Source organism: Lissotriton vulgaris, chromosome 12 (assembly GCF_964263255.1).
Source record: "Lissotriton vulgaris chromosome 12, aLisVul1.2, whole genome shotgun sequence".
In the NCBI taxonomy this organism is placed as follows: Eukaryota; Metazoa; Chordata; class Amphibia; order Caudata; family Salamandridae; genus Lissotriton; species Lissotriton vulgaris.
In genome coordinates this window covers 113,406,152-113,417,800 of record NC_141700.1, presented here as the reverse complement: position 1 = coordinate 113,417,800, position 11,649 = coordinate 113,406,152, and the positions used below count along the sequence as shown (strand labels likewise).

Here is an 11,649-nt window from a genome sequence, read left to right as displayed (position 1 = left end):
GCTACAATTGGGGGTCTGCATGACTCCAGCGACTAAAAATATCCCCAATTAAAACAGAAGATGTCCATGATTTTCCAATTCATCTGTAGACAAGTTAAATAGAAATTTTGAACCCATACCCCCCATAAAATGCCAGAATTAACTCAATGAGCGCAGCTCACTGAACAGAATGCGTGAATCATCGCTGGGTTGCTTCTGGTCTTCATAGAGAGGATATATTTAACCCATATGAGCATGATGCTGCATTTAGAAGTGGGGTGGTCTGTCTTCTGTAACAGCAAAGTGGAATGCAACAAGAATGAGCGCAGCTACCTCAGATATTTACAAGTTGCAGGAACCAAAGTCACAACTGAAAATTATTATTTAGAAAAGATCAAGATGTTGGGCAGATTCATCTGTTCGTCTGCATTTGATTTGTGCTACTTCAGATAATTGCATGCCTTAGGCAGGACATTAGACCAGAGTAGTCTAGAAAGGAAAAGAATCCTGCTCCTTCTAGGGCGGTTTCTTACACAGATAGATTCCGACAAGTCGGACATCTTCCAGATAAAACGGACTGGCACACAAGTAAGTTGTATGGATTGAACACATGTTTTTTCTATAACGTGGCACCTATCTCAAATCTCATCAGATGATTGGGCTTCTATTCACCGTATAGAATAGAGTTGTATAGCTGTTGAATCCGTTATTTAAGAGCTGTGGCATCTGGAAAGCAGTTGAACCTCATCAGGTCATAAAACACACAAGGAAACCCAAGGAGATTTACAAAGTTTTATGCAGATAGCGTAGTGTTGTCTAAAAGTTTTACTGTAAGATTTTTGTCTAAATAACAGGTTTTCTGAGCGACTGAGAGGATACAGAGAAGTTTGGATTTGAAAGCGTTTACTATAGGAGGACACAGTCTGATTCTTGCTTTTGCCTCGGCCGACGTTCAGCTGCTGGGCGTCCAGGCGGCTGTCTTCGCCCCTAGAAAAATGGACAAGAAATAAATGATGTATGTCTCAGTGTAAGACAAGAAAGAAACTGTATCTGAGTTACGACTAAGTGTAATGGGACAACAGCACACACATTCGCTAAGGATCTACGTACAAATAAGCTTTTGTCTAAAACGAGCAGCGAAAACAAAGGGGATTAACTCACACAGTCAATTTATTGTCTTTATATCAGGTACACAGATCAGAAGTACACATTCTGTAAAATACTACAGGCTACTAATGTTCTGATTTGTTATCCAAGTACAACAATGTACAGAAGCTCCTCAAGTAGCTGCATGGAAGCTCAAAGAAGCAGACCATGCCACTGAAAGTGTACAAAGCTTAAGGCTGCAGCGGGTAACATTTACAAAGCTAGATCATTTGAAGTTTGCACAGTATCCAAAGCAGAGATAACATTTTTTTTTTTTTAAAGCAGTACTGGTAGCAGTCGGTCTAAAAAGGAGGCAGGCCGCAGTAGTTCGTATTTTCATAGTTCACGGCCTATAACTCCATATACAGCCATCTCATTCAGCAATTTTTCCTGATCCACCCCTCTCGAGCAGGACACTTTCTTGTGCAGTCATTAACTCCAAACACCAATGCCAAGTACTGTACGAAGGGACAACCTTCATATGTTCTCAAGATTTATTTGTAGGATATTCAAACCTGGCTAGATTTGAACATGAAAATACATTTGGAAGACTCAAACTAGACCATTTTCGTATAGCTCAAGTGATTGAAGAAAGCATCATTTCAGCAGCTCCCAAATAAGCAGACTGTCGAAGGAGTAGCCCCAGAAGGTCTGTCCTCTTTCCTTAATCCCAATAAATCGTGCCACGTATTTATTGTTTTTAAAGCTTATATCTTTCATTGGTGAAACGTACTATCGGCCAAGATCAGATAACTATTAGAGTATATAAACATCTCAATGCGATGGCCACCGTGTGTATAAAACAACCAACAATCGCTGAGTGCCCATGCATCTCTCTGACTCATGACTCCTTCCCAGTGGACGCACATGAAGGCTACCAAGAAGGGGAAGAACATAGAGAGACCAAGTACTGGACACTTCAACAGACAAACCATGCCACATTTACTATTGTAATCTTCTCCCACAGGGAAACCCTCAAACCAAGTAGCCGATTTCCCACCAATCCAGTTCCACAGGTAGCCATGGAATGAGGCAAAGCCATCCTAATAGATATTATCACACAGTGTTGTTAAGGAGATTAACCAAAAAAGTACACTTAGGAGAACAGGTACTACTTCCCACTGTGAGATACTAGTAAGTGTATAGGAATTCAAATCAACGTCTCCAGGCCTTTTGTCGTCATCTCCTTCTGGACTCACATAAGGGCTTTCTTTCTCACCAAATTGACATGGTTCAAATCAGAAAAAAAAACGAAGTTAGTAACCATCTATTCATACTCCTTTTCTTCACAGCTAGTCTTGGAATATTGCCCCTCCACTCTGGTAAATACAAGGTAACCAGAACGGGGCTGATTTTTGCCCGATTATCTCTGCAAATCTTTGAAGAAAGTATGTACTGAGCACACCGCCGGCCATTCCAATTCACTACCCACCACAAAGAGCTCACATCACAAGGAGAAGCGTCCGAAGCCATCACTGCAGCATTCTCGTGTAGTCTAGCCATTCTATTTTCATATCCCGTATTAGGCTCCCACCGGTCACTCCAGGTTCATAAAGACACCATATCCCAGCAAGGACAAACTGCAGCATAATTAAGCTCTAGGGCCGTCAGCTTTTGCAATGTCTTTTTATGCTTATGGTTGATTCTCTTTACCATGTCTGTTACGCCAACCAACTTGCCCTCAGCCAGCTTCCCTGCATACGAGTCTCTGCAAAGTCTGATCATAGTGCTTGATCGTTTAACACTATTTCCTAAGAGTGAGTCTTATCATGCAAAGGTGCATCAGCCCCCCCCCCCCTTTTGCATTTTTCCTAGACGCTCCTCCATATTGCTTGAAAAGATCTTTGAACTTTCTACGCTCAGCCATAGCTACACTCTAAAACAAAGCATGGGAAGAGTAAACAAGTGTAAGCCCTTAAGGGCTCAGTTTTGTGTAGCTACCACTGCTAGGATACTCAGAGTTTCCCACACAAGGTCCCGTTCACCTCTATCTTACTTGTTGTGCACAATACTCTTCTCCAGCGACATCATCCATCTCTGACCTCACTCTCCTTATCTACTCTTCAGAAAATACCTTCCTATGCGGACAACAAGCCATCATCAACCACCGTCTCTCCACCTGGAATGCCACTGCCAGGCAACTGTAACATTTACACAGCTTGACCCAGCTCTTATGCACAACCGATGGGAGATGAAAGGAAGACCTCCACTGGTCTTTGGCAAAGCAGGACAGTGTTCTCAGTGCACTTCACTGGGCCACACTGTGCTTTGGGGTCTCCAGGTGGTGAAGGGGTTTGCTTTGGCAGTGATCCATATTATTGCAAAATGCCCCAATGTATGGTCTACTTGCTAAAATAAATGAGTCAAATGAACCAGACAATAACTCAACATTACTGAAGTAGATACTGTAGGAAACGGTGTAAAAAAAAAAAAAAAAGGTTTACATGGCGATACCTCAGTTCCTACCAGGTTGACTTAGGTACTGGTAGGAACCCTCACAGCCCGGTGGTCTTGGTCCCTAAACCTCATTCCAAGGATGGTAAACCAGAGCAGAGGTTTTCTGCAGAATGTAGAGATCTCAATGCTATCACTAAGACAGATGCACATACTGTCCCAAGGGCAGACAAGCTTATTGGCATGTTAAGGCCAGCCAAGTTTCTTTGTACTTTTGATTCAACATCAGGGTACTGGCAGATTGGCCTGACCCCTGGAGCAAAAGAGAAATCTGCATTCTCTACCCTAGATGGACACTGCCAATCTACAATAATGCCATTTGGACTAATTAATGCCCCTGCCACCTTGCAAAGGCTGGTGAGCAAAGTCCTTGCTGGGTTGGAGTCTTTTAGTATAACATATCCTGATGATATTGCGGTCTATAGCTCTATTTGGCAGGATCACCTGATCCACCTAGAAAGGTCCTTAAGGCCCTGCAGAGAGCAGGCCTCACTATCAAGGCAACCAAGTGCCAGATAGGGCAGGGTAGGGTTCTGTTGTCTACTGGGGCCACCTAGTAGGTGGAGGCCAAGTTCAACCCTTACCCCTTACAGCCCAAGATCCAGACAATTATGGACTGGGTAGCACCAACCACCCAGACTCAAGTCAAGGCCTTCCTTTGCTTGGCTGGGTACTATAGGAGGTTTGTTAAGGGATATGGCTCCATGGTAAACCCCTCCCTTACAGCCCTCCAAAAAATGCCAAAAAAGGTCAACTGGAGATTGAGCTGTCAAAAGGCCTTTGACACTCTGAAGGAAGCAATGTGCTAAGCACACATTCTGAAAGCTCCAGTTTATTCTAAGCAGTTTATAGTGCTGACAGATGCCTCTGAACAAGGAATTAGAGTGGTCCTTTCCCAAACCAATTAGGATGGCCACGACCAGCCTATTGCTTTCATTAACAGTTACTCCCCAGAGAGCAGCGCTGGAGGGCCATTGAGAGGGAAGCTTTCGCTGTGGTTTGGTCCTTGAATAAGTTGAGACCATATTTGTTTGCTTCTCACTTCCTTGTTCAAACTGGCCTCAGATGGCGGATGCAAATGAAAGGTGAAAACCCCAAACTGCTATGGTGGTCCATCTCTTTACAGGGTATGGACTTTACAGTGGAGCACAGACCCAGGAACGACCATGCCAATGCAGATGTCCTTTCCAGGTTTTTCCACTTAGATGATTAAGACTCTTGGGAAAGGTTAGTCCCATTCTCTTTGGTTTTTTTTTTTGGGGGGGGGACAGGGGGGGTTATGTTTTTGACATGGTCAATCCCATGTTTTGCCTGGTATGCAATTTTGACAGAAGTGCACTGGATCCTGCTAACCATGTCCCCGGTGCCAGATCTTTCCCTAAACTATACAATTGTTTCCCCAACTGGCAATACCTTAAGCACCCCCTGTGGGTCCCTAGTAAGTGGTACCTTAGGCAAGGAGGCCAAAGAGGGTCCCAAGAGCTGCAACATGCACTGTGCCACCCTAAAAGACCCCTCAGCACCAACATGCAAACTGGCATTGCAGGCTTGGTGCAGATAAATGTGAAAATATGACATGGCAACCATCCCCGTGTGCCATGCTTGCAGACACTGCATGCTGTACAGGTACGTCAACCCTCCAGCAGGCCTTACAGCCCTAAGGCAGGGTGCACTATACCTCCTGTGTGAGCATATCTGCATGAGATCTCCAATATTGGACAGCCTTGATAAACTTGAGGCCAATGTGGGTAATATCCAAAATTCTGTCAATTGTCTAATGTCTGGGGCAGGAAAAGTCGGGCTCATAGGATCAGAACGCCCTGCTTCGGGGGGGGGGGGGGGGGTGTACAAGAATCTGCATTACATTATAGCAGGGTTGGAAGCCACTGTAGCAAAACCATACAGCCCTCTCCTCTGGTTGCCACTCAAAAAAGGTAATGATTGGGGAAAGGACCTATCCAAAAGCTTTGAAGCAAGTCAACCATATAACTGGGGGTGGCCGTACTAGTAATAGCCTAAGGCTCACAGCTTTCCACACAATGTAAATGGAACTGAACCCACTAGGCAGCCTCCTTCACCAACAGATAACATTGCTGACATGTGCGATTCTCTAAATGAGGTGAATCTGGATCTTCCACCAGAATGTTGTCCATACGTAGTGATTTTAACTAATGTCCCCTTGCTCTAGGGCAATTTTAAAGAAACCACAAGCGAAAATAAAGTATGTCATTGGCTATCTCAAAACTCAGATTTCACAAACTCCAGTTACCACAACATTTTTGTTTGTTAGAAGAGTGAGATGGGTTGGTCCCTTATGCAAGTCTACCCATGGAGACTGTATAGTGATAAACTGCTGATCCCCAGTCCTTGCAGGAAAATTGCTCAGAAGCGGGAGGAAATTAACTGGGTGGGGTTATGATCCTGGGGTTGGCATTATGCCGCTGGTCCTTTTTTATAGACCTCTTAAACCCACTGGTCCAGTTATTTCATCAAATGCCCGTAAAGCCCAGAATTTACAGAAGAGTAAGGAGCAATTCTCCCTTGCAACTAGTAATAGATACCAAGCACTAACAGAACTGGACAACCCAGACTGCTAAGGAATGTTAAACCGATGATGGCCAATGACATGGATCTGGCTAGTCAACCTGTGGGGGATATTCTATAAACAACATCCTAAATGGAACAGAGAATCGAACCGGAGTTGGTTTGCTTGACCATCATGCACCTACCCAAGGTTTAATGAGAGAAAACTCCATAATAGGACACCGGCTACAGAGAAACTTAAATAATGACCTACAATTGAACATTATATTGTGTAATATTGCAGGGATAAGGTCCCAACTAAATGACCCGGAGTGGGACAGCTAGTGGACAGCAGCCATATAGGTCTCCTTCAAGAAACTTGGGCAACAGAACAAATACATAGGGTGGGGTATACCGCGTTTAGTATTGAAGCTAGACATTAAACAACCGTTAGACCTGCTGGTGGCTTGCTGATCTGGGTTAAGACCACATTGGCTTGTAAAATCAAGCGGCTAGATATAGGCTCACAGGAGATTCTTGGTTTAGATCCGATATTGCCTAAAGGGAAGACTCCTGTCAGATTATTTAACAAGTAGCCGCCAGAAGCCCTCAGACACTGGAACAATGCTCTCAAACTTTCTTGACATTTCAAGAAAAGAGTATTATCTTATTGTAGCCACGGACTTTAATACAACATATGAGCCCGTAGATTATGTACAGAAAAATAGTACAAGAAGAAGAGCAAGTTGGAGGTGTTAAAAGGCTCTAGATACCAGCCGTTAAAAAAGTTGCGCTAAGGTTGGATAGCAAGTACTATTTTTGTTGTTGTTTTTTTTAAAGCCTTTATTTTTTGATTTTTGTAACATACAAGCATAACATACAATGCAGTGAGCATTTTGTTAAAGATAGGTATCATACAGTGAGAGAGTTGTGAGATAATAACATGTGGATCAATCATATAATGACATTATTGAAGACATTGTCAAGTCATAGGCAAAAACATTTCACCGATCCAGATACATAGGCATATCAGACGTAGACATGTAGCACCAATACAGCATCTCTCCGTAAGTTACAGCAAGATACATTGCCTTTAATTCTGGCGATATTCAAACTCAGAACATTATATAAGCACATCACTACCATCGTTAAACAGTCATACCCCATTGTCCGTACTCAGGGTATTACTCATCAGCCCCTTCTTGGGACTTCCAGCCTCCGTGCGTACGAGATAGGTCTTCAGGGGGCCCCCATATGTCTTTGGGCCTGGATGCTAGTGGTTGAGTCTCTGCATAGATTGCGGTTTGATCCTGACAATGTAGAATGTCCTGTAGCCATTCCTTAAATTTTGGGGCTCTCCCCCTCCCCCAACGGCACGCCAGTCGTCGTTTAGCCAATAACAGAGTAATGTTAAGGAGGTTTCTGCAGCCTTTAGGGATAGACACAGTATGACCCAGTAACATGAGCAGGGAATCTCTATCAAACGTGACATCTAGCATGATCTCAAGGGCTGCATGGATCTGTGACCAGTATTGCCACACAGCAGGGCATTCCCAGGCAAGGTGGTAGAAACCAGCGCCAGGACGCCGACACCTCTCACAACAATCGGTATCGGAGAGCTGGAATCTGAACTTTCTCTCAGGGGTGCAATATATTCGTTGTAAGAATTTATAGTGAATAACCTTAAATCTGCAACTAGCTGATATGTTTTGTGTCAATTCACAGCAATACCCCCATTGCTCATCCGTAATTTCTATCCTCAAGTCTGTACTCCAATGCAGACGAGCCGAACTGTCTCTCTGTTTCCGCTGTGTCCTGATACTGCTATACAAACCAGACACCAAATGCGTTCCATCCGTGGACTGCAGGAGACCAAGTAATGGAGTCAGAATTTCTGGTTCCCTAGGGAAATCTGGCAGAATAGTCCGCATACCCTGTCTCAATCGCACATAGTAAAAAAACCTCTAATGGTGTGGGGGTGGTTGCCTTAAAGAACAGCTCCATAGAGCAAAACTTTCCGCCCAAAAACAAATCTCCCCATTTGGTAACATTAACTAGTCTGCACATGTTTTGAAACCCAATTTCTTGCAGGAGTACTAATTGCGGGTGGTAAGTAAGCGGCATGCGTGGAGCATATAACCGTGGAACCTGTAGGATGCCAGCGACACGCTGCCAGGCATCAATCGTACATGACACCGTTATGGGTGGCGTCTCCAACATACTAGTAGGTCCATGTATAATACCGCTTAGGGGGTAGGGCCTAGCTATCCAATCCTTTACCGCAAGTTGGGGCGTGAATGGCGTGGGTGCCATCCAGTGATAGGCGTAGTGCGCTTGCGCACTCATATAATCGACTTCACAATCAGGAATGTCGAATCCCCCTTGTCATAGGGTTGCGCCATGACCTCCCACTTTAACCTCGGCTGCCTTCCACCCCAGACCAATCGAATCTGCACCGATCGCAACGTTTTAAAAAAAAAAAAAGCCCCTGGGTAATACGGAATATTAAGAAAAAAATACAAGAAACTAGGCAATATCACCATTTTGATGAGCAAAGCTCTACCAGCCATTGACAAGGGCACGGTTGCCGTCAATTTCCTAATAGCAGTACCATAGTTTAATCTCAATGTTTCTTCCCTATCTTTGGACACCTGGATGCCCAAATATCGCCGATCTGACTGACACCACTCCAAGGGAAAATCTAATGGAAACTGGGACAGCAGGAGTAAGCGGGAAGCGTAAGACTTTCCTCAATTAATGTTAATCCCTGACAGTCTACCAAAAACTAAAAACTCTCGCAGTAAGGCATTTAAATTTTGGTGAGGGCCTTTAACATATAGTGTTATGTCATCGTCATAAAGTGAGATAGAGATTTGACGCTGGAGGCACTGAAAAGCTCTCTCGATGAAGCTGGTGCAGTCTAAGAGCCAGCGGTTCTATTGCAATCGAAGAGTGGGGATAGAGGACACCCCTGGCGGGTGCCACGAGGTATTGATATTGAAGAGGAGAGACAGCCATTTATTAGTACTTTAGCAGTAGGTGTGTTGTATAGCAGTTTCATCCAGGCAAGATAAACACTCTGAAACCCCATTATTTGCAGTACATTAAATAGGTAGCTCCATTCTACAGAATCAAACGCCTTTGAGGCAGCAAGAAACACAGCAGCTACCGGAAACTCTGGAGCCACCGTTTGTATAAGGAAGAAGAGAGTACGCAAGTTGTGGGTGGTGGCCCTACGCGGAACAAATCCCGATTGATCCGGGAGGATTATTTTTGTCATCAGCAACGACAGCCGATTCGCCAATACTTTAGCCAGGATTTTCACATCACAATTCATCAGGGATAATGGGCGGTATGAATCACAGACCTCAGGGGTTTTGCCTGGCTTTAACAAAGATGTGATCATAACTTCGCGCATAGACGGAGGCAGTATACCTACCTCTAGAGATTCTTCAAATACCTCGAGTAACAACAGGGCCATAATGTTTATGTAAAATTTGTAAAATTCTACTGGTAGTCCATAGAGTCCCGGGGCCTTACCATTTTTAAGGGACATTATCGCTTCTCGTATCTCGTCGAGCTCTAGGGGTGCGCTCAAAAAGGACCTATGGACATTACTAAACCAGCATAAAGCAATCTCACCCAGGAATCCTTCTAATTCTATGTCGCCAGAGCTGCGCGTGGTGTAAAGGTGTGTATAATGTGAGGTGAAAACATCAAGGATACAGGCATTATCTCGACATCTCTCTCCCTCTGGACTGCTAATTTCCAATATGTTGGTGCTACCGCAGATGTTTCGTGTGACCGCAGAGAGAGCCTTCCCAGGCCTTTCACCTTCGCCATATTTACAAGCTACTCAATAGCGGCCACGGAATCTGTTTTCGTGTGCAGCTTCTGCCTCATACTCAGATAATTTAACCCTTAAGTCCCTCTGTGCGTGCCAGACTTCTCCGCGCTGCATACGTCTCTCTAAACCCTTTAAATCTTTTTGCAGGTTATGTAATGTTCGTTGTATTTCCCTCAACACCCCGCCACTCTTAGCTATACATTTAACAACAAGGGGTGGTGATGGACAGAGTTTCTGAATTAAGCAGAATACTCTCACCCAGTCAAGAGATCAGGGCTAGATCCAACACCGTTTTTTAGCTCACTGCACCATCCCAGCTCAGAACCTGGTTATATGCAAATTAGTCTGTTCCTGTCCCAGTGCATGATGGGAACAGGGCAAACCAAACTACCAAGCCAATTCTTACACTGGGAAGGAAACAAGCTTCCGGGGACCGGTTTCTGGCATTTCAGCCGTCGTCGGCCCGGCTTGCTTGAATCCTGATGGTGCAATGAGCAAGGGACTCACATCTGAGTATACCCTTCCACGCTTATGGTGGACAAAATATTTAACAAGGGGTGGTGATGGACAGAGTTTCTGAATTAAGCAGAATACTCTCACCCAGTCAAGAGATCAGGGCTAGATCCAACACCGTTTTTTAGCTCACTGCACCATCCCAGCTCAGAACCTGGCTATATGCAAATTAGTCTGTTCCTGTCCCAGTGCATGATGGGAACAGGGCAAACCAAACTACCAAGCCAATTCTTACACTGGGAAGGAAACAAGCTTCCGGGGACCGGTTTCTGGCATTTCAGCCGTCGTCGGCCCGGCTTGCTTGAATCCTGATGGTGCAATGAGCAAGGGACTCACATCTGAGTATACCCTTCCACGCTTCATCACCACCCCCTTTTCTGAATCGTTTTTGGCCACTATAGGTGTGGCAGGGTATACTCAGACATGAGTCCCTTTCTCACTGCACCATCAGGATTCAAGCAAGCCGGGCCGAAGACGGCTGAAATGCCAGAAACCGGTCCCCGGTAGCTTGTCTCCTTTCTGGTGAAGAATTGGCTTGGTAGTTTAGTCTGCCCTGTTCCCATGATGCACTGGGCCAGGGACAGACTGATTTGCATATAGCCAGGTTCTGAGCTGGGATGGTGCAGTGAGATAAATAACGGTGATGGATCAAGCCCTGATCTTTGGACTGGGTAAGAGTGGTCTGCTTAATTCAGACACTCTGTTCATCACCACCCCCTTTTCTGAATCACTCTTAGCTATACAGCATCCACGAATTGTGACCTTAAAGGCCTCCCAGACAACCTTGACACTGGCCACTGACCCTTTATTGCATGGGAAGAAATCTTTGTTCGCTTGTCCGAGCTCGTCCCTAAAGACCGTATCCAGAAGGGCAGTGGGCTGAAGGCGGCAAGCCAACCGAGGCCTATCATATCCAAGTACCTGCAAGTTGACCAACACAGGACATTGATCAGAGTATGTTCTGGCCAGATGTGTTGCCCCAACCAGCCCTGTAACCAACCCACTAGACAGTAGGCAGTTATCCAACCGCGCCCAGGTGCCCGTGTAAGATGTCAAGTGGGTGCCTTCCTGCTGCGTAGGTTATACGTGTCTCCAGCTATCAACGAGACCCCCTTCCTCCATGATTCCTGCAACACCTCCCTTGCCTTCCAATTGTATTGAGCTCCTCCATCTGCTCTATCTAGGGC

At 45.1% G+C, this 11,649-nt stretch overlaps 1 protein-coding gene across 2 annotated transcripts in view; it reads right to left on the bottom strand.

The window, feature by feature from the left end:
* Positions 1 to 757: 757 nt before the first annotated feature.
* The window catches only part of MINDY1 (MINDY lysine 48 deubiquitinase 1), a 77,373-nt gene continuing 66,481 nt past the window's right edge, over positions 758 to 11,649 (bottom strand). For both annotated transcript variants that reach the window (XM_086947447.1, XM_086947446.1), the window contains one exon: positions 758 to 966. In XM_086947447.1, the coding sequence (XP_086803573.1) occupies positions 886 to 966 (81 nt within the window). In that variant the 3' untranslated portion in view covers positions 758 to 885. The remainder of the gene's footprint in view (positions 967 to 11,649) is intronic.